General features: G+C 32.4%; 1 protein-coding gene across 1 annotated transcript in view; it reads right to left on the reverse strand.

The window, feature by feature from the left end:
• LOC134707158 (chitin synthase chs-2-like) overlaps nucleotides 1-26,240 on the reverse strand; it is a 71,545-nt gene that overhangs the window by 20,964 nt on the left and 24,341 nt on the right. Inside the window, exons 14-22 of the mRNA XM_063566703.1 lie at nucleotides 23,049-23,192; nucleotides 19,927-20,930; nucleotides 18,816-18,932; nucleotides 14,025-14,144; nucleotides 9,250-9,356; nucleotides 7,248-7,353; nucleotides 6,094-6,247; nucleotides 4,963-5,142; nucleotides 4,344-4,479 (exon numbers count right to left, since the gene is read on the reverse strand). Of these exons, the coding sequence (XP_063422773.1) occupies nucleotides 4,344-4,479; nucleotides 4,963-5,142; nucleotides 6,094-6,247; nucleotides 7,248-7,353; nucleotides 9,250-9,356; nucleotides 14,025-14,144; nucleotides 18,816-18,932; nucleotides 19,927-20,930; nucleotides 23,049-23,192 (2,068 nt within the window). The remainder of the gene's footprint in view (nucleotides 1-4,343; nucleotides 4,480-4,962; nucleotides 5,143-6,093; nucleotides 6,248-7,247; nucleotides 7,354-9,249; nucleotides 9,357-14,024; nucleotides 14,145-18,815; nucleotides 18,933-19,926; nucleotides 20,931-23,048; nucleotides 23,193-26,240) is intronic.

The raw sequence follows: 26,240 nt of genomic DNA on the forward strand, positions 1-26,240 counted from the left end.
TTCAATCCGTGACTCATCTTAGACTTTTTTCGTTTTTCCTGACAAAATATATTTTGATCTTAAGATTTGCCTTGAAAGGATTAGTACCTTTTGCCTTGTGATTCTCCCATTAGATGTCCTTCTTCAACTTGGAACAGTTGTATGCTTACAACAAATGACTGATTACCAGCTTAAATGTCTATGTCTGCTCTTTTTGTATTTGCCTGGCATCGTAAATCCTTACGCGTCCTCTCTTCGCGTTACGGAATTCTGTCCAGTCTATTTTTTTATTATTTTTTTTTAGCTCCAGTGATTTTAATAGCTACACAGTTTTCCTTTTCAACATATAGTGGTCATAACTCATATTGTATATACACATTTTTTGGTGGTAAAAAAGTAACTTAGCCCTATATGCTTAACTGCAATTAAAAGAATTAACGTATTTCTGTACATACATTTATTTGTTAACCGTGTTTATATACGTTAGCTTATTTGGGCACTTGGTGAATATATCCTATATTAACAGTCATAAATAAATGATTAGCAAAATTAGTTGTAAATGCAAAAAAAAAATCAAGAACCAATTTAGGATAGCGAATAATGATATATTGGAAATTTACGTTTCCAAGATGGCCACCTTTCAAGATGCCACTAAATGCTTTAATAGTCCTCAGTTGTTATTCTCTGTCATAAGAAATACGAAAGTTTATCAAAATTGGTAAAGAAATATATTTTTCATATTTTTTCTAATTATTTTTATTATTTTTTTGAACATGATTTCAAAATGGCCGCCCATAGCCGCCATTTTGATTTTCTAAATTGGGTCCATAGCTAAAAATGTTAGTTATGACCTCAACTAACACTCTGCAAAGTTTGATGCTTTTACCACATTCTGAGCAATTTTTTCACAATTCGACTGGACTAATAAAAGCAGGCGTAATTTAACGTCAATGTTCTTAAATTGTTTTTTTTCTTAAATTATTTGGCATTTAATTATTCAAATACGTACGAAAAACGGACAAAAACGAAATATATATTTTTTTTTTTAAGAAAAATGACTTTTTTAGTATTATAACCAACTTATGATAGCATGGGAATATTATATTTACTTCATCCTTTCGTTTTTCCGTCCTGTTCAAAATATACAACCTTTAGTATTATATTCCAACTATGAGCCGACCAAGATTAAGTGGTGCACTGAACATGGAAATATAATCACGTCAAAGGGCACGGTGTCTTAAGGCCACACATTCTTGTTGCAAATGTTCTGATAAATGATGTTCATGTATATGTCATAACTGTCTCTTCGGTCGCGCGCTCGTCTGGACCGTACTTTTAAAACCTCTCAAAGGGGATCAAGGGAATTAATAAGGGTCACTATTGGTCTTGATTTGAACGGCAGTTAACAATTGCCAAAGTGGAGAGTCCGTTTAGATGTGCGGAATTATAATGTGAACAATCTCCTTATGTACCCTTAGAACATTGAACTTCACTTATTTTTGCAAGCGATGTGAAAGGTTTGTTCAACATAAATATTTTAGACTAATGAATGGCCAGATGTTAAGAACAAAACAAAAAGACATAAGGACAAGAATATTTATTATTCATACATTTTAATCCCGCTGCAAATGTTTGCACCTGTCCTAAGTCAGTACAGTAGTTGTCGTCTGTTTATGTAGTTCATACGTGTTTCTCATTTCTCGTTTAATATAGATTATACCGTTGGTTTTCCCGTTTGAATGGTTTTACATTACTAATGTAATGTTTAATGGTTTTTATGGTTACAAATTAGGAGAATCTTGTTGTATCAATGCATGTTTCACTCTGAACGAAGCGTAGTGTTGATTACGACGTTTGGCGGGAAAGTTGAGTCCAAGGGTATGAGGGTGTTTGAGAGGGATTCTTGTGTTCAGTATCGGGTTCATTTAGAGAACACCCCTATCAAGGAAATAATGTATTCGACCGCGGGTATATAAGAGAATGAGAAACGGCACTCGAAGCTGTCGGTTGGCTGTCGATGAGCTGTCATCATTCAACAGAGCGTACGTCGGATATATTAATTGCTAGAAGAGCTTCAATATTCAGAGGACACCTTGTACCGGGTACAAAGTGAACGTACAAGTTGATAGTATTGACACAGCAGACTGTCCCATTCGGAGGACAGGCTGTCTAAGCTTGCACTGTTTGGTAGTGACAGACTGTCCCACTCGAAGGGCAAGTTGTACCAGCACACACTGTCTGATAAAGACAACAGTACCAGCCATACTGTCTTTTAGTGACAGACCGGCCCATCTTGAGGACAGGCTGTTTTATTGTATTATAATCGTATATATATAATTGTCCGTGGTTACTTTATATCGGCAAAGAGTCAGTGTGTATATTTTAGTTCATTTTGCATAATTTAGAGAGTTGTAGTTTTTAGTATTACCGTATTGTTTTGTGGACAACTTGGATCCAAGTATTTACTGGCACGGACGTTTGAGATATAAACGCCTGGTTAAAGGTTACACTAATTTTTGGGGCCCTTTATAGCTTGCTGTTCGGTGTGAGCCAAGGCTCAGTGTTGAAGGCCGTACATTGACCTATAATGGTTTACTTTTATGAATTGTTAATTGGATGGAGAGTTGTCTCATTGGCACTCATACCACATCTCCCTTTATCGATTTTCAATAAACACACATTTAACATTGTGATCAAAGCGGTAAAAGAGGACAGACAAATAACAGTCCTAAAACACTACACCGCAATGTACCAATGAAACCTCAAACAAGTGTTGATTGAAGGTTCTCATGATAGGTATTCAATCTTCCACAATATCATTTTCTTTTTAAATCTTTGATAAAACAACAAATATAGTATCATATATTAATGTACTGACCTACAAAAATCGGGTCTGTGATTGTAAAGGACGTGATGAAAACAGTGTAATATTCATTTTCATATTGAACGAAAATAAACTACTTAATATTTCGTTGACTTTCGATATGGAGAAAAAAACATATTTTGAGTATATATACCTTGTATACTTCTTAATCACTGTTTCTATGGAACACCGCAACTGTCTTATGTGGAGCTTTAATATTACGCTATGTTGTTATAGTATTACTTGATGACAGTTTGCATTTACATAATATGGTTTTGACATTTCGTAAAGATGTTTCATATAACTCAATACGGAGTAGTCATTACTTAATGACATTTCGATATTACATGATATCGTGTCGTATTGACTTGCTATAGTTTTGTCTTACTTGATATGTTTTTGTCATTACTCGATGTGATTTCGCCATTATTTAATGTGTTTAGGTTATAAGGCAAGGTGGTTTTTACATTACTGGATGTGTATGTGACTTAAAGTAACGTAGTTGTTTCATTACATGATGTGGTTTTGTTATTTCGTAATGATGATTTGTTCATGTTTATATGGCTTTAACATTACGTAATGATGTTTCAAAATTTGACGTTTTTACACTACATGGTGTGTAAATTACAGTATTTGTTGTGGTCCTGTTATTTTTTTATGTTGTTATCTCATTACTTGATGCGGTAAAATAACGTGACCATTTCGGAAAAAATATGTTCTATTTTTAGACTGATTTCATATGGCGTTTGTGTAATGCGCTGTGGATGAGTACCGCTATCCATTGAATTAAAGTTCAAATTAAAGTAACTGTACGAGTTGTTGTTTAGAGTTTTCAAGTAATACTAAAACAACATAACGTAATATCAGAGTTCCACTTAAGACAGCTGTGGCGTTCCATATGTTATGACCCTTTTTTGAAATATGGTATATTATTTTCTATTGATATGACAACAATGAATGTGGTATCTTAACACTTAAAAGCAAGATGGTGGTGGTAACTGCCAAAACATTCACTAGACGGCCGATTCCTGACCACTATTAGATTTATTGCAGATTAGAATAACGAATAAATAAACCCTTTCACTTATAAACGATGATTAAATTTAATTTTTTGGCAGATAGAAGCTGATATCTAAGGAAATATTTTGCTTTTAACGTAATTTTGTTAATTTTGAAAGATCTTTTAGACTATCAAATACCTGTTACTATTGTGCAACTCCTATTATAATGCGTATATGTGTTGGGATTACAGTTTACCGTTCTATCATTTTCATTGAATTTTAAGGAATTTTTCATTCTTTACCGTAAGCTTGGACCTAGATTTAAGACGTATTGCACCGTACGAATGATTGACGACCGAGTAAAACAGAAAATATTTATAAGATAGCCGTATGATAGGTCATTGAATCAAAGTCATGAACTAATGCTCACTCTCCTAAATATGGACATTTAGTTCAACACAAGCAGTTGCTGAAAGTCAGTGTGCTTCATTTGTACCCACCTTTGCCAATAGGATGTATACGACCACATGCAGCACCTAATTGTTCATTCGTTACCATTCTATCAACAAGCAATCTTACAGCTTTCGGAGTAAAATCCACATCTCCATCTAAAGCTAATATGAACGTATTTTCAGCCTTTAATAAATAAAATAGTTCTTTTAATTCAAAATTTTCTATATGTGTTGCATTAAAGATATTAAGAGAACAGTTGTGTTATGTCTTTTAACACAACATTTATTTGGAGTTGATTTAAAATGTATCAGTGTTGTCTTCAAGATATAAATAGAGAAGATATGTTTAATGGAAAATTCGTGTATATAGTTGTAAGTGGAAACTGTTACAAACGTAGCATTGGCAAAGACGCAATATTTTCCGAAGGAATATTCAGTTTATGTAAAATAGACACGAATAAAATATAGAAAAACGAAAAAATGTCCATAAACATTCCCTACTAAAAGAGCTCAAGCAGGATTCACACATTTGTATTGTCTCATATAAGTATAACATAGAATTTATCCTACATCGTATACTATACTACATGCATTTACAAGATAAAAAAGAAAAACTGACATTTTATCATCTTTTTATGTACATGCTATTTCAATAGGATCAGCTCACCCGATTCACAATTTCATCATCCAATATATTAAAAATTTGGCTTTTTTCAAATATGCCGCCCTTCGGTTTTGTATTCCATGTGATGTAGTCAGCAAATTTGTCTTCTTTTATGGATATCTTTGTTTTTTCCTTAGATGCATTCGTTAAGCGATAACCAAGCAGGTAGTACATGTACATTACCTAAAGTATATCAAACACATAAAAGGTCTATATGTTTTCTTTTCTATCAAGTGAATTTATCAAATCATATATATATTTTCGATTTTGAAATCATTAAGGTATAAAGCACTATATTCCTTAACATGGTTGAAACATTGTCACTGGGTGTTATGCGATCAACAATAAATCAGTCATAAAACACAAGAAACAAAAATAACGTGGATTCACATTTAATCAAATAAAGTATAGACCAAATTTACTCTTAAAATTCCCTTTAAACTTCGTCTTCATGACAATATGTCTTTAATATAATATTATTAGTGAAAGGAACGTTAAAAGCAGTTTTATAATACAATGTACCGAAAATTGCTGTAGATTGATAACGTGTTGGTTTTAATAAAAACAAAAAATAGTGAATATGTTTCGGTTTGTTAGAATTTGGCGCTTTTAGCACTATCACCATCATCATGTAGTTTTCTTTGTAATGAAATCAGGCATAAAAGTCAACTTAGGCTAGATTGACTTTTAAATCTGCATTATTCGTTATACTTTACTGCAGTATAGAACACATCATACGAACGTAAACATATGTATTAGTAACCAGCGATGGAACATATTTGCCAGTTCGAAGATTTTTTTTTCTTTTACATTTTTTTTCGGATAAATGAAGGATAATCTAATTTGAAATATGATTCATCAGCCATTACAAATCACATCTAAAAATACTGGATACATGGCTGTATACATATGTTGCCAATTATATGTCATTTTGATTATTTTATTTCCTGTTTTGTTGTTTCATTGACGTTTACCCCAACATCTGTGTAACAAAACTTAATATAAATTCTATATTGAAATCTTATATTGGAAGAATTTCTTTTCGTACAAATAAGATCAATCTATGACCATTGACTAAAAGTAACATTTTTAAGGTTTGACTTTGCTACATCTTTTTTTCTGCGATTATCATACCTGGGACCACCTTTTCCTGTGTCGTATTTTATTCTTGTCTTTGAGATGAACATACATTAAGTTGTTTCCAGGAAGTAGAAACACTAACTGTGCTCCATAAGGCGATGAAATTATTCTCGGCTTTCTGAGCTCTATGTGTTTCTTTAGAATAGCACTACAGCATAAAGTATAATACACTATGGTAAAAGCGATTGGTAACTTCTATGAATATAAAGTATTTAAAATTTTCATTATGTTAATACAACGATGGCTCTGATTTGTACATTTAAAAAAAGTTATTTCTAATGTAGGATTAATAATGCTATTAACATTGAAATTCCAAATAAGGATAAACTCGATTAATATTTGTTTAACTGGACATTAGCTACGAGGTATATATAAATAATCAAAAGAATAAGTTTTTAGTTCATTCAGTATTGAAAGTGAAATAGTGAAGTTATAATTCTTTATTAGCAGCCAGTGTGGTTCAATTTCGTCAAATTAAGCTAAGAAACAATGATGATGAATTATTCACTTGCAAGTGAATAATACAGCCTCATTGAATCTGTATTCATGTGAACTTCAATTAGAACCCTTACCTATAGATAGATAACACATGAAGTGTGCGTGTTGTGTTATTTAAAGGAAAATAGTGTCTACATTGAAATTAAAACAAAGGTAAATCATTTGATTGACTGATGCGATCCACAAAACATTATTCTTATACAGTTAAAAACGATGATTAACATATATTTTTAATCTATGATATAGATTAAACAGCCATGGACAATTCCAATTGCGCGAGTTGGCTTTCTGTCTATATCTATATTAATGCTTATATCGCTTATATGGCCATCGGAGGTCTTCGGAGGTCAATTCGATAGTTAATAAGATTGCGTCTATACTAATTTCTTTAATACACACGAAACGAAGCTACATAGTATCGAGCCCATGCCATGTAAATTGTTTATTTAAGACTTGATAATTTGAATAAATGTTTTAAATAGTTATAAATCAAATATGAGACTTTGAGTCAAATCGATGAACATGAATTTGACAGCTAGTGCCCCTGTAACTGTTTCAAACTTTTAAAATGTGTTTCCAATGGTATTTAATTGAAAACTAAGATAAATGAATATCAAAACCAAAAGTTTAAGTTTCAATATCTAACATACTTTGCAGCTTCCTGCATAACATCTATAAACAGTCTCACAAATTTGTTGGGCACCATTTCTTCTTCATTATCATCCAATTCATAAGCATCATCAAATAGAATGTGAGCTGTAAAACAGACATCAGTGGTCCAGTAAATAGATAAATATACAAATTACAAATCTTATTTTTTCGTTACATAAGAAAATAAAATCAAAATGTACAATACTGTTAATATATATTAATGAAAATCGTAGTTATATCTAGAAAGCATTTGTACAGTGGCTTATTTCTTAACAAGTTTCACTAATTTGGAGTGTTTTGCTCCTTTTTGTATAGTTTTGCACACAACGAGAGGGTGAAGAGACCAAATGGAGATTTGAACTTATTCGTCGAAGACAAACTGACAACGGCGAAAAGCGAGATAAAGTCAAACAATAGTCTACATAATACTACATAAAAAACTGAGCAATACGAATCCTTTAATCAAAGTACATTCATATTTTAAAGTTATTAGGCCACTAGCAATAATTTCTACATGATCAATTTATATGTGATCTTAATTCGGAATCGCTATATAAATACAACCACAATCAAATAGGTACATTTTGCATTTATACATTTCATAAAGAGCCATTTAAATGATATAAAATAATGATTTTTTAAAGATGATTTAAATTATTAACGTCCAACTATGTTATGCGGGGTTCACACATTGCCGATTATTGCTCCCGTTTGAGATCAGACAGCGATACGACACGAAAAGTGAAAAAATCGGATTACTATCCTCAATTATCTGGAATGTCCTATCATTGTCTGAACGCAGCCGTTTAAGATCGTTACATATTCCTACGGGTTGGGAAGGACCCCGACAGTTAGGTGCGTCCCGTAACATTCGGGGAAACTCAGCCGATTTGGTCTAGTCGGATTACAATCGTGCCCATGTCGTGACATATTCTGCTGTATCGGATCAAAATCCTCACAATGTTCTGTGTATTCTGGACGGTGTCCTGTGCAAAGGGAATGATCTGGAGAAATTTTTCATTGCTGTTTTTCTGCCAATTGAGTCCAGATTGCATCCAGATCTTGTCGATTGCGAACCGTTTTTGCCGAAACCGTTCCGGAACAGTTCCGTTATTAATACGAAATTCGTGAATGATACCCACGTCAGAGTCCCGACAATTACAGAATACAATACGACTGAGACCAGACAAAGCCATTTGCAATGCGAAAGAGCGGACTGTGATAGGATTATGTTCCGACAGTACCTGATCATCCCGAGTATGCCGACAGTTTTCGAACGAATAACTTACGTTAGTGTCGGTTCACTGTCTGGTCACTGTCTGATCTCTGTCGGATTACATTCGGTAGAATCGGGACGCAGTCGTGACAGTCTCGGTTGAATTTTACCAGGCGAAAGATGCAAATTGGATTAGAAGCGGATTTAGAACGGGATTATCGGGATAAATTCGCTTGGAAACGGTTGAATATCGACGCTTCCTGAACAATATCTGATTGTTGTCGTGATTAAATTATTTGTTTTAAAAAAAATAATTAAAGTTTGAATTTCCATCCACGATTCACAGGATCTTGATCAGACTATTGACAAATTTTAATCGGGGATGGTCCTGTCAAGGACGGCAGTAAAAATCGTGAATGTGTGACCCCAGCTTTACCAGCATATCAACGGATAATTGACAGCCTGTTTTTTTAATGGAAAGAATAAATTGCGTTTTCAGCATTTTGTTGTGTATAATCAACACCATACAACACCTTCTGCACTGTGTCTATCACTCTAGACCACTCGCTCATCTAGACTGAATTATTAAAGCAGCTATCGGTGGCCTAGTATTACCTTTCCTCGTCAGAAGAATCTAGAGTTGAAACATAGTACATGATATATAAGGTATGAAGATGGAATTAATTGCAGATATAAATATAAATAAATAATCATAAAAATAGAAGTATATCTGTGTCTTGGTTTTAATGACAAGATTCTACATACACAAAAGACAAAAATATTACCTTCGAATTCATAGTATTCAAATGCTTCCGTGTTTACTTCTTCACCTTTATTCAGTGAAATATAAGTTTCTAATGCCTTCTGTCTAATATACTGATCCGTGTCAACTCTGAAAAGTACATATGAATTATTTGTCATTGACTACATTTTTTAATCGTAACGTAAATATGCTTTACATTTCTCACTTTTTCTAGTTCTGAAATGAAATTGGAACCTCAAGGCGGAAGGTATCTTAGTGCTATTCTTTCGATGAAGACAAACGCACAGCACCAAGGCCAAAAACGAAAAACAACAAAAGACCAATAATAATATACAAAACAAAACATAGACAGCAAAAAGAGCGTCTCCAAAACCATTGGCGATATCTGGTGATTTTTCTGTTGTATTCGATTATTTAGGTACAAATTCGGTAATTAATCTATTTAATGTATAAGATTTGAGGAAAAAGAGGACAGAATTGTGGTTACCACAATTGGAATATATCCTTCCTCATCTGTGAATCAGATCTTCTATAACAGTAAGCAAATTTCAAATCGGCATTGTCTCGAATAGATGTCTTTGAATTCAACACTTGGAAATCATGGTTTAAAATCGTCATGGTGAGCAGCAACCCTCTATCAAATAAATAATGTTTAGCAACATAATCACTGAAATATAATTGAGAATGGAAATGGGGAATATGTCCAAGACAACAACCCGACCATATAACATCAACAGCAGAAGTTCACCAATAGGCTGGGTCTTTGCATCGGAACTAAACACATTTATTCAAAAACCAGTTGTTGGCATGACACGGGTTATGTTCTTCTCATATATGTTATGATGGTATGATACTAAACCCCTAACGAAAAGGATTGTGCATGATATTCATATGATGAAATCATAATCTTTCAATCAGTTTAATTGAAGTCTTGAGCTGGCATGTCAGTTAACTGCTAGTAGTCTGTTGTTATTTATGTATTATTGTCATTTTTTAATTTTCTTTGGTTACATCTTCTGACATCAGACTCGGACTTCTCTTGAACTGAATTTCAAATGTGCGCACTGTTATGCGTTTACTTTTCTAAATTGGCTAGAGGTTTAGGGGGAGGGTTGAGATCTCATAAACATGTTTAACCCCGCCGCATTTTTGCGCCTGTCCCAAGTCAGTAGCCCCTGGTCTTTGTTAGTCATGTATTATTTTAATTTTAGTTTCCTGTGTACAGTTTTGAAATAAGTATGGCGTTCATTATCACTGAACTAGTATATAATTGTTTAGGGCCAGCTGAAGGACGCCTCCGGGTGCGGGAATTTCTCGCTACATTGAAGACCTGTTGGTGACCTTCTGCTGTTGTTTTTTCTATGGTCGGGTTGTTGTCTCTTTGACACATTCCCCATTTCCATTCTCAATTTTATTCTTGTTTCAACTGGAAAATATACACTCCAGATGCAGGTGATGCGGCGATATGAAACAGACTTAGTTGTATGTGTGGTATCTTTTTTTAACCTGACAAATCGTATAGACTGCACATACCAATTTAACATAATTTCCTAAATATCTTAATTATCTTGTTGATAACCTTCTATCCAGTTTAAAAAAAAAGTAGTTCATTCGTCTGTCTTATCTGCATACGATACAGTTTTGATCAAATGAATTGATGAACAGTAGGCTATTTTTTACCAGATTATATTAAATATGTTATAAAAAATAAACCTTCATGTGCTACTTTTTTAATAAAATGAGGTATAACTTTCAGACATTTGCTAAAAATTCGGATTTGTGGACGTATTTTTTTCCTTTTGACTGAAATACATAACTTTTTTGTTTTAAAGATAAACAAACGCTGTTCTTTTTTTAAATTATTTGTATTTTCTTTTTATATAAGTATCCTATCAATTTACGAATATACTTTTTTTTTTTGAAATAACGCATATTTATTTAATGTTCATGAATGTAAAAAAATAAAGTCATTTGTTAGCTGTATATTTATTAATTTCCCAAACTAGAGGCTCTAAAGAGCCTGAGTCGCTCATCTTGGTCTATGTGCATATTAAACAAAGGACACAGATGGATTTATGACAAAATTGTGTTTTGGTGATGGTGATGTGTTTGTAGATTTTACTTTACTGAACATTCTTGCTGCTTACAACTATCCCTATCAATAATGAACTTGGCTCAGTAGTTACAATGGAAAATATTTTGTAAAAAATTACAAAATTTATGCAAATTGTTAAACAAAAATATGACTATCAAGGGCAATAACTCCTTAAGGGGTCAACTGACCATTAGGGTGATGCTGACTTATTTGTAGATCTTTCTTTGCTGAACATTATTGCTGTTTACAGTTTATCCCTATCTATAATAATATTCAAGATAATAACCAAAAACAGCAAAATTTCCTTAAAATCACCAATTCAGGGGCAGCAACCTAACAACGGGTTGTCAGATTGATCTAAAAAAAAATCAGGGCAGATAGATCTTGACTTGATAATTAATAGTCAGATTTGCTCTTAATGCTTTGGTTTCAGAAATTTAAGCATAAATCTACATTTTACCCCTATTTCTTTTTTTTAGCCATGGCGGCCATCTTGATTAGTTGGCTGGGTCGCCGGACACATATTTTAAACTAGATACCCCAATGATGATTGTGGCCAAGTTTGGTTAGATTTGACCAAGTAGTTTCAGAGGAGAAGATTTTTGTAAAAGTTAACGACGGATGACGACGACGGACGTGAGCTAAACATAAATTGTTGTCTTTTTCATGAAAATTGGTAAAGGAAATCTTCAAACGTAATCATATCAAATGGCATTTTAAAAAAGAGGGATCTATTTATGTAAGTTAATAGTTATCAAAGATACCAGGATTATAATTCAATACTCCAGAAGCGCGTTTCGTCTACAGAAGACTCATCAGTGACGCTCATATCAAAATATGTATAAAGCCAAATAAGTACAAAGTTGAAGAGCAAAATTCCAAAATGTTGTGCCAAATACGGCTAAGGTTATACATGCCTTGGATAAGAAAATCCTTAGTTTTTCGAAAAATTCATCGTCTTGTAAACAGGAAATTTATACAAATGACCACATTATTGATATTCATGTCGACACCGAAGTGTTGACTACTGGGCTGGTGATACCCTCGGGGACGAAACGTCCACCAGGAGTGGAATCGACCCAGTGGTTCAAGTAGTTATCAAAGGTACCAGGAATATAATCTAGTACGCCAGACGCGCGTTTCGTCTACATAAGACTCATCAGTGACGCTCATATCAAAATATTTATAAAGCCAAACAAGTACAAAGTTGAAGAGCATTGAGGATCCAAAATTCCAAAAAGTTGTGTCAAATACGGCTAAGGTAATCTATGACTGGGATAAGAAAATCCTTAGTTTTTCGAAAAACTCAAAGTGTTATAAACAAGAAATTTATAAAAACGACCACTTTATTGATATTTATGCCAACACCGAACTGTTGACTACTGGGCTGGTGATACCCTTGGGGACGAAAGGTCCACAAGCAGTAGCATTGACCCAGTGGTGTAAATAGTTATCAAAGGTACCAGGAATATAATTTTGTACGCCAGACGCGCGTTTTGTCTACATAAGACTCATCAGTGACGCTCATATCAAAATATTTATAAAGCCAAACAAGTACAAAGTTGAAGAGCATTGATGATCCAAAATTCCAAAAAGTTGTGCCAAATACGGCTAAGGTAATCTATGACTGGGATAAGAAAATCCTTAGTTTTTCGAAAAACTCAAAGTGTTATAAACAAGAAATTTATAAAAACGACCACTTTATTGATATTCATGCCAACACCGAACTGTTGACTACTGGGCTGGTGATACCCTTGGGGACGAAAGGTCCACAAGCAGTAGCATTGACCCAGTGGTGTAAATAGTTATCAAAGGTACCAGGAATATAATTTTGTACGCCAGACGCGCGTTTTGTCTACATAAGACTCATCAGTGACGCTCATATCAAAATATTTATAAAGCCATACAAGTACAAAGTTGAAGAGCATTGAGGATCCAAAATTCCAAAAAGTTGTGCCAAATACGGCTAAGGTAATCTATGACTGGGATAAGAAAATCCTTAGTTTTTCGAAAAACTCAAAGTTTTTTAAAGAGGAAATTTATAAAAATTACCCCATTATTGATATTCATGTAACACCCAAGTGTTGACTACTGGGCTGGTGATACCCTTTGGCGACGAATCAGTTTAAATGATAAAAATCAGACAAAAATGCATCTTTTGACGTCGCGAAAATAACATTTTACGTAAGCAACGTCGTTACTTCCCCATGTAATCGTATCGTATGCCCTTAAGTCGAGAACAACGCCAGTATGAAAATGGGGAGACAAAACAAACAAACATGACACGAAGCACAGATCTAAGAAAATTTGCAGTTACTGAAGTTTAATGCCAATAACAAATAATAAACAAATCATGTTTCTAAGTTTAAAATATAAATAAGTATTCATCCAACATCCATTGGCTTGAAGTAAGCCAGTGATTTTTTTTAGTTATCTTTTTTTTTTAAATCTTCTGGAGCATTCTGTTTTGATGGTGAATCGGAACAAACCTCTGTTAAATATATTGACACTTCGGTGACTACATGTTTCTAATCAGTTAGCTATTGCAAACGACTCAAGGGTGATCTCTATATGTCTTTAGACTTAACGTCCACATCGCCTTATACACATGTGTACATAACATTTAACATTAGATAAAACAGAATAAAGAACATCGTACTAGTCTTTCCAAAATTTCCACGATCAAATATTATTTACCCTACCTATATAATGACTTTAATAGCTGCACCATTTCCTGTCGATTTTCATGCCACATGGTTGCACAAGCATATATCATTGGAGGTATCTTTTTTAAAGGTGTTTTACTTTCTTCTACATTGATTCTAGAAAAAAAATATTTAGTATATTAAAATTCAAAATTTAAAGAGGAATATTGCATAGATTAAGAGTTGCTCGCCAGTAAGATTATTTTTGACAGAAACATCTAACATGTTCGGATGTATAGATAGGGAATACGAGGATTCAGTATTTGGAATATAAATGAAAAATTAATCTCAGATTTTGTAATTTGCTCCTCCATCTGAAATTGTCCACTTGAGCACATTTCGGTAAGCAAATTGATGTATAAACTGTATACAAAAGAATGTAGATGTTATTACTTATAATAGATGACAATTTCAGTACTTTTTATTATTATTTACAGTGCTAATATAGCGCTTATCTAAATAAACATTCACTCTAAGCGCTTTACAATGCATAAAAAACAAATTTAAAAATAAAATAAAAATAGAAACCTTAAAAAAAAATACGACTCAATATATGAAAATAAAAATTATTCATCAAAAATAATTTAAAAAATATAAACTAATTTTGAACAGCAGAAGTGATTCAATTTAAAAATTGGACTAATAGCTTTATGTCTAAAAATAAAAAGAGTAAAGGAAATAAAAAATGCAATAAAAGTTAGTATGATACATAAAAATATATACTGAGATCGAATAAAAGTCTAATACTGTCCGATTATTAATTATGTGGAAAAGCCTGTCTTTTATGTTTTTCTTGAAAGCATTCACAGATTCAGTGTTTCGCAAATCTTTCGGCAAGTCATTCCATAAAACGGCGGCCGATCTATCAAACCGTCTCTCTCCGTATGTTTTTGTTCTTACTATTGGTTTGACTAGAAGCATGTTGTTTTCTGACCGAAGAGCTCTTGTTGGCTTGTAAATGTTTACTAGTTTTTGAAGGTACACGGTTGCTTCCTGTTTCAGAGCTTTAAACACATTAAGCAACACTTTGTATTTGCATCGATATGTTACCGGCAGCCAATGAAGAGATTTTAAAATTGGACTAACATGTTCGTTTTTCTTCTTTCTTGTTATTAATTTTGCGGCGGTGTTTTGGACACGCTGTAATCGTTGGATTGCCTTTGAGGGAAGTCCATATAACAATGCATTCCCATAGTCATTTACTGAGTTTTTCCCTTAAAAATTCAGTATTTAATAACAAGCAAACTCGAAATAGTCTGCAGTCAGAGTAAATTGTTAAAACAACATTTATGCAATAAAAATTGTTTATTGATATTAAAAAAAATAATAAATAAAAAATACAACTCCCAAATTCATGATTTTTGATTTTCGGTCGTTTTCCCTTTTAATTGATTTAACACTATTATTGTTATTCTTATAATCTGAATAACCTTTGAGATACCAGTTAAAAAGTTCGTCTATATATGCATATATATATAAACGAGTCTAAATTGAAAACTACGTTCAAACCTATGACTGCGTTGGATAAAAACCGCAATTTTTATACGTGTGCATGTCAAACAAATTTCGTTGTAGAAGGGTCTAAAAACAGCACAAACAACATTTCCCAAAAGACCAAAAGAGTGAAAAAGTATATTTAAACAAAACGCATTTGACTAACAGGTCGAACAACTGATGTGCTTTAACCCTGCTGACTGCCTTTGACGATTGCCAAATAAAATTGATCACAAGATGTAACAAAATGGATCCTAATATAAATTTAATACGTCACAGAAAGAAAAAAAATTGTTAACTTGTGGACAGGATGTTGTGCCACAAACATTCGGTGTCAATATTTCTTTAGTACGCCATATCCGGATTTCGACAATAAATGTCTCTTCAGTGATGTTAGGGATCGAAACGGTATTTGGAAGGCCATATAAAAAGTACCCTCATTTTTAGATAAAGTACCCTCATTTTTAGATTAACTCTTGAATTTTAAGAGTCAATATATAGGATGAACGGATCATATAAACCGGAGGAAAAATATGATACATGCCCAAACAAAAAATATAAACGAGTCTAAATTGAAAACTACGTTCAAACCTATGACTGCGTTGGATAAAAACCGCAATTTTTATACGTGTGCATGTCAAACAAATTTCGTTGTAGAAGGGTCTAAAAACAGCACAAACAACATTTCCCAAAAGACCAAAAGAGTGAAAAAGTATATTTAAACAAAACGCATTTGACTAACAGGTCGAACAACTGATGTTCTTTAACCCTGCTGACTGCCATTGACGATTGCCAAATAAAATTGATCACAAGATGTAACAAAATGGATCCTAATATCAGTGTTTATAAAAGACCATGAGTTGTTCGACCTGCTAGCCAAATGCGTTTTGTAAAAGATATACTTTTTCACTTTTTTTTATTCTTTTGGAAAATGTTGTTTCTGCTATATATTAGGCCCCTCTTTTTAGACATTCTAAGATGTTTGCATGCACACAGACAAACATTGCGGTTTTTATCCAACGCAATCATTGGTTTGAACGTTGTTTTCAATTCAGGCTTGATTATATTTGCCTTTGGGTTTATATGATACGTGCATCCTATTTCGACGCTTTCAAAATTCAAGAGTCTAAACATATGGGTGTTTTCAAAGCACCATTTTATTTTTGTTTTGTGTTTCTATAGAATGTTTTGGAAACTTGACGTTACATGGTTACTAAAGCTTGTACAAAGGTAAATAAGAGGTAACATTTTGTTGGTTAACTTTCAAACGCAAAGTTGTGAAACATTTGAAAGATATTTGAAGATCTAACATTGTTGGGTTAACTTTGAGACGAAGTGTATTTTGTAGACAAAGATTTTTTCCTCATATGGTATATAATTTGGTATTAATAATATCATTATTAGTGCTAAATCAATAAAAAGGGGGATAAAGACTGATCTCCTCGGAGACATATTCCATAATTTAAAAATTTTCCAAAATGTTTTACCATCACATCTTAATAACACGAAATCCCTAGTTGCATGACAGTACCAAATTACGCGTCTGTTGATACCCATTTAAGCAGTTATCTTTTTCACACTGTGTCTTTTTAATCCGGTTCCGAAATAGATAAATAGAATGAAATTGATGCAACGAACCCTGGTTACAAATTATCCCGCATTTTAGGTAGTGTTACTGTATGGCGAACCTGAGTTTAGTACCTTGCCTTTTATATGTGAATGTTAAGTGAAGTTTATGAGATGTTGTTGCTATGGTGATTCGCAACGCTGCTTACAACATTCAAAATTACAGCAGTCATATCACGAGAGAAACATATAAATCAATATTTAGCATAAAAACTGCGGTCTAAGTAAGAAAAAAAACATAATTTAGATATCTATGTTGCTGTTGAAAGCTTGGTACATAATTAACCTTTGTCTTCAATATGAACTACCTGTTACACGTGGGTACCATACTTGAAACTTTTGACAGATTTACCTTTAAAAATGTTTGATAGAATTTCTTTCCAATAGGCAAGATAGTAAAATAAATTCAACTTTCATATTGAATTTATACAGAATCATTGAAAAAAGTTTTAATCGAAATCTTATGAATTCAAGAATATAAAATTAATTTTATATATGCTAATGTTTACATACTAGTATACTAAACTTGGACTTTTTTAATGTCTAATTTTTTAAACTCATTCAAATTTTTAGAACAATTTGAAAACGAACGAAGCTTTTTCCTCTTTTTTAAAAGAAAAAAACGAAAGCTTAAATTGCCTTTTTTCAATTGGACTATTAGAGAACGTCACTAGAGATTTTCTGGAAGGTTCTCTTCTTAACTGGCGACTTCATCTGCTGATTTAATGTGACCATTTTTTGTATCTTAAAGAGTATTTTGCTATGTTGAAACCCCCTTGCAAATGAAAAATTAAGAAAATACGAACTCATTAATCTTAGGCTTCGAGAATCTGAAAAAATTTATGCAGTTTAGGTATTTTGACAATATTCACAAACACGATAAGAAAAGTGGTTGATGTGGATTTCCTCAGAAGTGGTCATGATTGTGGAAAAGAATATCAGACTTGAAATAATGCAACTGTGATGCAACGAATATAACCAAGTACATTGGATAGATGTGGTTTACAGTTTTGTTGCATACTTTTCTAGTTTTATTCAGCGTGAACATCCTACAGTGTTAACTTTGGTAAATAATTCGGATTAGTTTTCCCGGGTTTAACTTCAAGAAAATGCCACTGTTTGAACATGGTACAACAGTCCAACACCACAGATACCGGCCAAGTTGTATCAATGACAGTAAATATAGATCACCGTACAACAGTAAACAATGACTCATGTATCGTACAGTCAGCTTTGAAGATGTATAATTTTGTTTTTGTTCAAAACTATTACACAAAAGTATGAACTATCAAATATTATTATAAACAATAGTGAACTCTTTATAAAACTCATATTTTGTCATCTTTTCTATTATTATTTTCTTTTTCAGATCCTTAAACAGCCACTGGCTAATGATGTAAATCAACTTACTATAGCGCACACGGATACTGTATCCGTCTTTATTACTTGCCATTTTTTTGATTTTTTTTTTGCAATTTGTTAACTTCGTTGGTGTATTCAAATCAGAAATGAATTTTATATATAGACGACTAATTGTATTCGAGATGTTGATCTTCTCGCAATAGATTTATTATCAAATAGTTCTCGATAGTTAGGTTGCTTACAGTATGACTGTACAACCATTCTTTGATAGTCTTAATAAGTTATATAATAATATTATTCAGTAACCTATATAGTTCAACCCCATTTTCTACTTCTTTTCTGATCCGTCTGACATATCTTCGTCTATTCATCAACAAGTGTTGTTCTAAGAGAATGCTGCAGTATAGAGGATTCACAAACAGTCTAGAAAAATGAAAAAGTTGTTGCAAAAAAGACTCAAAACGCGTATTACAAATTTCAGTAGATTTAAATACTTTCATATTAGACATCCTCGTAAAAATATGGTTGCAGAATTAAAAATATATTCTGCATTTTTTTTTAAATATTTTGAATTAGAATCGGAGATAAAAGCACCAAATGCTTTCACTAGGTTTGGATCTGTTTAAGGAATGATTGTGATATTACATATTTGAGTTTTTTAATTGTCCAGTGTTGTGTTCACGCATTGTTGAAAATAAAATAGAACTTGATGTGACTGTCATACAAGTGAGAGGTTTGGCGCTATAAAACCAGGTATAATACACCATTTTCTACATTTGAGAAAGCCTGTACCAAGTAAGGAAAATGACAGTTGTTGTCCGTTCGTTTGATATATTTTATCATTTGATTAGGGACTTTCCGTTTTGAATTTTCCTCGGAGTTCAGTATTCTGTGATTTTACCTTTTCATATAAAATTGGCGAATTGAATCTGTAGAAAACATTTAAAACACTATGAATACATTCAAAGAACAATTGTCTGCCATGAATGATATCTGTGCAGGCTTAGTTTATTGATGACCTCATCTGTTCTCCTAAATTTATTTTTTTAAATTTATTATGATTAATTTAATTTTAACATATTTTATTGTTCAAAATGACAAAAGGATCAGACACAAGTTTTACAACTTAGTAACGTCTTCTCCGAAATTTATTATGAAGCATGTGTATTTAAATTTGTATTGAACGTTTCTGTGACTCAAGTTGTAAATATGCATTTAAAAATAATAATGCTATAGTGTAAAAAAATAAATAAAATAAGAATAATTTTTGGGGTCAGAATAAAGTTTTGACATGATAAATACATAACTACATGTTTTGTAAAAGTAATATTTGACAACGCACAGCAATATCGATGTTAAAATGTTAGTGCAAAAGATAGAGTATGACCTACATTGTGTACTTTATAATATAACTTACTTGTCCATCTTTGCTAGTCTCTCTTGATTTGGACTCCAGATGTGCCTTGCAATCCAATATATTGAAACGAATAATATGAAACCCCAAATGAAATACATGTACAAATCGATCGAACCTTCTACCTGGCAATTTAAACTGTCTTTGGTGAATGCTGATAAAATATTGTATTCACAGTCAATCATGACAATTCCAACAGCAAAAGGGGTCGACAGGAAGCAAGCAAATGAAAAAGAGAACACCTGTAATTTCAACCTGCATGCTATATATGCCATGAAGAAAGCCAAAAAGGAGCATGTTGTTATACAAATTATTGGTGTAAATTTAAATATTTCATCTGATGTTAGATCCTTCCATCCTGTGACTAAATTCAGATCTGATTCTGGTAAGAAGACACCAATTAAAATTGTGACCCCAATTTTGAGCAATGACGATATTGCTGTAATGAATGGCCGACTTTCTTGTAGATCGAATTGTATGCTTAAAATTGTTTGATCAAACTTGTCGATACGTGTAATTTTTCCATTTATTGTGTTATTCTTCTCTGTTCCATCAGTAAAAGGGTTTTTCTTCGTCGATCTATCGGTTAAAGTGTTATTTATCTCCGTTCCATCGGTTAAAGCGTTTTTCTTCTTCGATCCATCAGGTAGGAAATTTTCCCACCATGATAAGGAAGAAAGTAAAAAGCAACATATACTGTAAATAGTTTCTTCTGTTGAAACATTCATTTTATAAACACCGAAGTAAATAACAAGTGGTATAACTGATATTTGAGCCGCGAATGCAAGTATGTTGATAATTGTGTCAGTGACTTTCCTGCAAGCCTTCAGACATTTCTTTACAGAATCGCCATTAGCTGTTGCTCTTGAAGGAAACAAATTAAGAACGCTAGGAACAAAACAAGTGGTATTCAATACCATAATACCATATGCTGCATGCAGTTCTCCCAATACCTTAAACACAAGGAATCCTAATCCAACGGAATGCATACACTCAATGGTAAGTACCTAAAAGAAAAAAAAACAAATGTATGTTAACTGCATATGTAAATTAAAGGATTTTACCCCCAAAAATGCCTTTGGAAATTGAGACAATTTACGAGGTTTTGGATATAAAGATATTTTTACGGTGGTGTAAAACATTGTGATTCAAGCTATTTTTAAAATACGTATTCCTTGCTTCAAACTATTTTTAAACGATGATGACAGTCGAGTTATATTTCGACGAAAGGCGCGTCTGAAATTCTTTATTTGGTATCATTGATGAAATTAAACGTAAAAAATTGTTCAAATGACTATACTAAACGAAATGAAATAACATGTTTTTATCTTCAATGAGGTTTTGTTTTGGTTTAGAATTCCAATACTAACATTTATTTTTAACGTTATATGATACTTCACATTGATAAAATATGTATTCAATATTAATACTTGAATTGCTAAGTATTACGTGTACATTGACTCTTTTAATAAAAGAAAATCCCTTTTCTTTTTCAAAATCCTCAGAAATGAGCTGCTATTGAAATGTTGTCTTCACTTATTTCGCTTAATTAAGCTTTTCCGTATGCAATGATATTAACCATGACATTTTCCTATAAGGAATATGTATACCACCAAGCGCAAGTGCGAGGGAAAAAACCATTGAGAATGAAAGGTGTAAACAATTAAAAATTAAATAGTGTGAATTGATTCTAAATTTAAATACACTCAATCATAAAACAATAGCTACCACAAAGATTGATTAACAAATAGGAATAAATAAAAAAAAATGTATTTAAAAAGCACATCGTTGTATTTCACGCATATTTATCGCATAAATCCCAAGTGCTCCATGATTTCATGATCATGTTTTATTAATAAGGACAACAGTAATATACCGGTGTTCAAAAGTCAAAAATCTATTGCGAAAATCAAATCCAGGTTAAAAACTAAAACCGAGGGATACACATCAAATATAAAAGGAAAACAACATAACAACAGAATCATTGAATTGCAACAACAAAAAAACGCTAACATATAGAGAAACGAACAATTTGAAAACAACTTTCATATTCCATTTTAAGAACAAATAGTGGGATTGACCTCATTTTAAGGCTAGCCAAACCGTCCGTGTATATTGCAATGTTGAATTTACACTAAGAGGATTACATACAGTACAAATAAATGCAAGACCATTCAGGATAGAGAAATGCACAAATAAACAATATAATAATACATTTTGAAATGCTGTGTGTGTTACATTATCGTTTGGTTTCTTGTTGCTCTTAAGTGTTTCTGTTATTTCATTGGTTTTTTTCTTATAGTTGATGTGTTTGCCTCAATTTTGGTTTGTAACCCCGATTGGTTTTTTCTCAATCGATTTGTGACTTTCGAACAGTGATATACTACTGTTGCCTTTATTTAAGGGGACACTTTTTATTCCCAGCCCATATGTCAAATATTAAGTGAAAAGTGTTCCAGTGATATTTTATTAAACTACCATGATCCACATTAAATCATGATAAAAAAAAAACTTTTAAAATTGAAATTGATAATGCAATCACTCGAAATGATACTGATAAATTTATACTTTATAAGCTATGATTTATAATGAAAAAATTTAATTAGAAAATGGAGAAATATCATTTCAAAAAATTAAATTATGTACAATTTCATATTACGAACGAAATAAATACGTTAACAATTATAAAAACAATATGCGTTTTTGATAGATTTTTGTAAATGTAGTTAACGAACTTGCCAACTGCTTTATACTTATGTCTTAAAGAAGTACTGTATGGATTCTGCTTCATATGAGAAACAAACTGTGGCGACCAGTAGAGATCCTCAATTGATACCAATTTACAAAAAAAAAGAAGAACATAGAATTAAAAAGTTTGTTTTGAATACAGTTGCAATGTTCATTAAACTGTGTTACGACCAGTTTGAATTAAAATCCCTGTGAATTTAGTCAGAATATTTCGACGTCTTTAAGTTCAGCGTAGAATTTTGAAGATGGTACATGTATCTAAACAGACATTTAAATCCTATTTTTGTCCTTATTTCTCATTTCTTGTACACTTAAAAACTGCAACAGAAAGATACATAAGTAAATCAAAGCTACACATAATATTATACATATATTACCACAAGCATTGTTTGCATGGCTGGTGACTTGATGTTTCCAAATAATACTCTCAGAAGTCCAAAAACCACTGTCAGTGTATATGGTATACATATTGCAAGGACCAAGAGAAAATGTTTAACATGCGGAAGATCAACGCCTTCAACCTACAAAATAAAAGATCAAAACAAATGCCAGTTCTGGACATTTTTTAATATATAATTACGTCCTCAAACTCAAACAACATTGCAAATGATGTTTTCAGTGATACAAAGAAAAATGATTTAAATAAAATTAATCATTATGCATAATTTATATATTTGAACTGAATGATTTATTACAGAAATTTGTTATGTAAACTAGTTTACAACTGTACTGTTTTATATTCAAGTTTGTGTAATGACACCAAGCTTGTGTATTTCCTTTGAAAGCCGGACTTTCTTCACCTCGTACCGCCTAATAGTAATTAACAGTTTAACCGATTAAATAAATTATATTTAACAAAACTTTTACAGTAAAATTTATATTGTTACTTTTTGACTCTAGATTTTATAAAACTACCTAAAAAAAAAACAACTTCAAAGGAACACGATAAAAGAAAAGATTAACCTACATCTTTATATAAAATACGATTTCCAAAACACTGTGCAGATTACTGTTTCACTGGTGCGCGATTTGTAAGAAAAACCATTTTAGATATTCCGATATGATAAAAATTGAGAAGAAATAACAAAAATACCGAATTCGAAGGAAAATAAAAACGGAATGTCTTTTTACCTGTAATCGATACTACAAGACCATCATTTTTTATTTGTAAAGTAGATGCTGAATATGAATGAACAAGGTATTGGTATCTTTTTATGGTTTCATCAAGAAAAGAGACAAGACGTTCTTTGACATAAACTGGTTCCTCCACTTTCTACTCAGACACTGTTGGCGTTTTATTATATATGTGAAGCAGCTGCAAGCTCTTGAAAACCTGGGTTTGGGAAATATATTTCTAATTTGAAAGTGAAGTTGGTATATTGCTACTACGGTGAAGGGAATTTATGATTTCAAAATTTATGTCGTCTTGTTTGTCATAGAATTTTGGTACCGAGATGACCGCTTATCTCAAATTCGATATATAAATGCAACATGAGGCAGAAGATGCCGTGTTTGTTATATCTTTTATCTCTAGTTCTGGAGGATATATAAACGGAACCCAGTTAAAAATGTTTTATCACTAATAGAAAAAAACATCATCAATATATCTGAATGAGAAATTTAATTATCTGGCGTCTACGATCTTCTTGTTTTTAATAAGTGTCCAAGGAACTCATACTCTTATGAAAATAAAAAGAGGTCGACAAGAACTGACCCACAGTTCTTTCCCATAAAAAATCAGACAATTTTAAGATTCAACAAATATGTTGTCTATAAGCAACTCCCGCATACTGATCACTTGTTCCTCGGTGTAGCATGTTTTACCTTTTTGCTCTCTATTAGCAAAATTGTCGTATGGTATTCTTAAGCAATAAATTTAAATCAACTTTTGAATCTGGAATAAATAAAGTTAATAAACTGATCCTTTTGTACGAAAGACATACGTTTCAGTTACTAAAGACTCGTCAGGGACGTATATAATGCTATTGCAAATCAAATTTTGAAATTGTTAAAAACACAAAGGCATAATTTCTTACTAAAGCCTCGGTCACACCTTAAAAGATAGCTCGAACGGATGCCTTAAGCCTCGGTCACACCTTACCGGATAGCACGAACGGACGCCTAACGGATGAAAATAAAAGTTGTCCGTTGACAAAATTGTTATCCGTTGGGAGTCCGTTGATGTACTAACCAAGTAAAACGGACGAGAAACTGAAACGTACTGGACATAACGGATGTCAAACGTACATCCAACGGACGAGTACAGCATAAAACGGACACCTAACGGAAGCGTACAGGATAAAACAAATGAACAAGATGTACGGAAAAATTTTAGGCGACAATAATGAAACATGTCCGGTACGCTTCGGCTAGGTGTCCGTTTTATGCGGTACTCGTCCGTTGGATGTACGTTCGATATCCGTTCTGTCCGGTACGTTTCCGTTTCTCGTACGTGGCATATTCGTTGTATGTCCTTTATTTGTTCAATACATCAACGGACTCCAAACGGATAACAATTTTGTCAACGGACAACTTTTATTTTCATCCGTTAGGCGTCCGTTCGTCTTACCCGGTAAGGTGTGACCGAGGCTTAAAGATTACAAAATTTACATTTATAATCAAATAAAAAAAAATTGTATGTGCCTGTCTTACGTCAGTAGTCTGTAATGCAGTAGCTGTCATTTGTTGTTGTGTTCCATAATTGTTTTTTATTCATTATTTTGTAAATAAACAAGCCGTTAGTATTCTCGTTTAAATTTGTTTCGTATTAGTCATTTCGGGGCAGCTGATCATGCGTTATGGGCTCGGTTAATTGTTAATTGTTGACGTAGAGCTGTTAATTTCTGTGTCATTTGGTCTTATGTGAAGAGTTGTATCATTAAATATTATACCACATATTCCTTTTTATAAATAAGATATATACTGAATTTCTAAAATTTTATCATACTGTCGTGTCATCGGATGTTTTAAGCTTGATATATAAAAAAAGCGCAAATTAGAAGAAATTCCTCATAAAAGTGCAATAAGACAAGAATCCGTTAGTGAAATACTTGAAAAGGTAGGTATGCGTTAGTAATAAACATTGCAATTGCAATGAAACCAATTCATGATGATATATTTATTGTCCAATGATTTATTTAAAGTCGACATTCAATTACTACCAAATCACAAGTTAAAGAGAACGTTTCAAAACGATTGAATAACAAAATATACACACACAGACAAACAACACACTTTTATTAACGTACAGTGCATGGTAAGACACCATAGATGACATTTGAACGTTATAAGCATAGCTTAAAAATAAAGTATATTAAAACAGCATAGCTTAAGTTAGAATAAAAGCCCAGCAGATAAAGCGACTAAAAAACTAAACAAATACAAAATTCAGATAAAATTTTTAATCCAATGTTTATACCCATTTTGTTCAATTGGTCCCAAAGAAGTTTCCATTCGACAATGGCTAGGAAGCTCATTCAAGATTTGTGCAACATTAAAACGAAACGATTTAAAAAGAGGGACGAAAGATACCAGAAGGACAGTCAAACTCATAAATCGAAAATAAACTG

This window comes from Mytilus trossulus, chromosome 2, assembly GCF_036588685.1.
Source record: "Mytilus trossulus isolate FHL-02 chromosome 2, PNRI_Mtr1.1.1.hap1, whole genome shotgun sequence".
NCBI classification, from domain to species: domain Eukaryota; kingdom Metazoa; phylum Mollusca; class Bivalvia; order Mytilida; family Mytilidae; genus Mytilus; species Mytilus trossulus.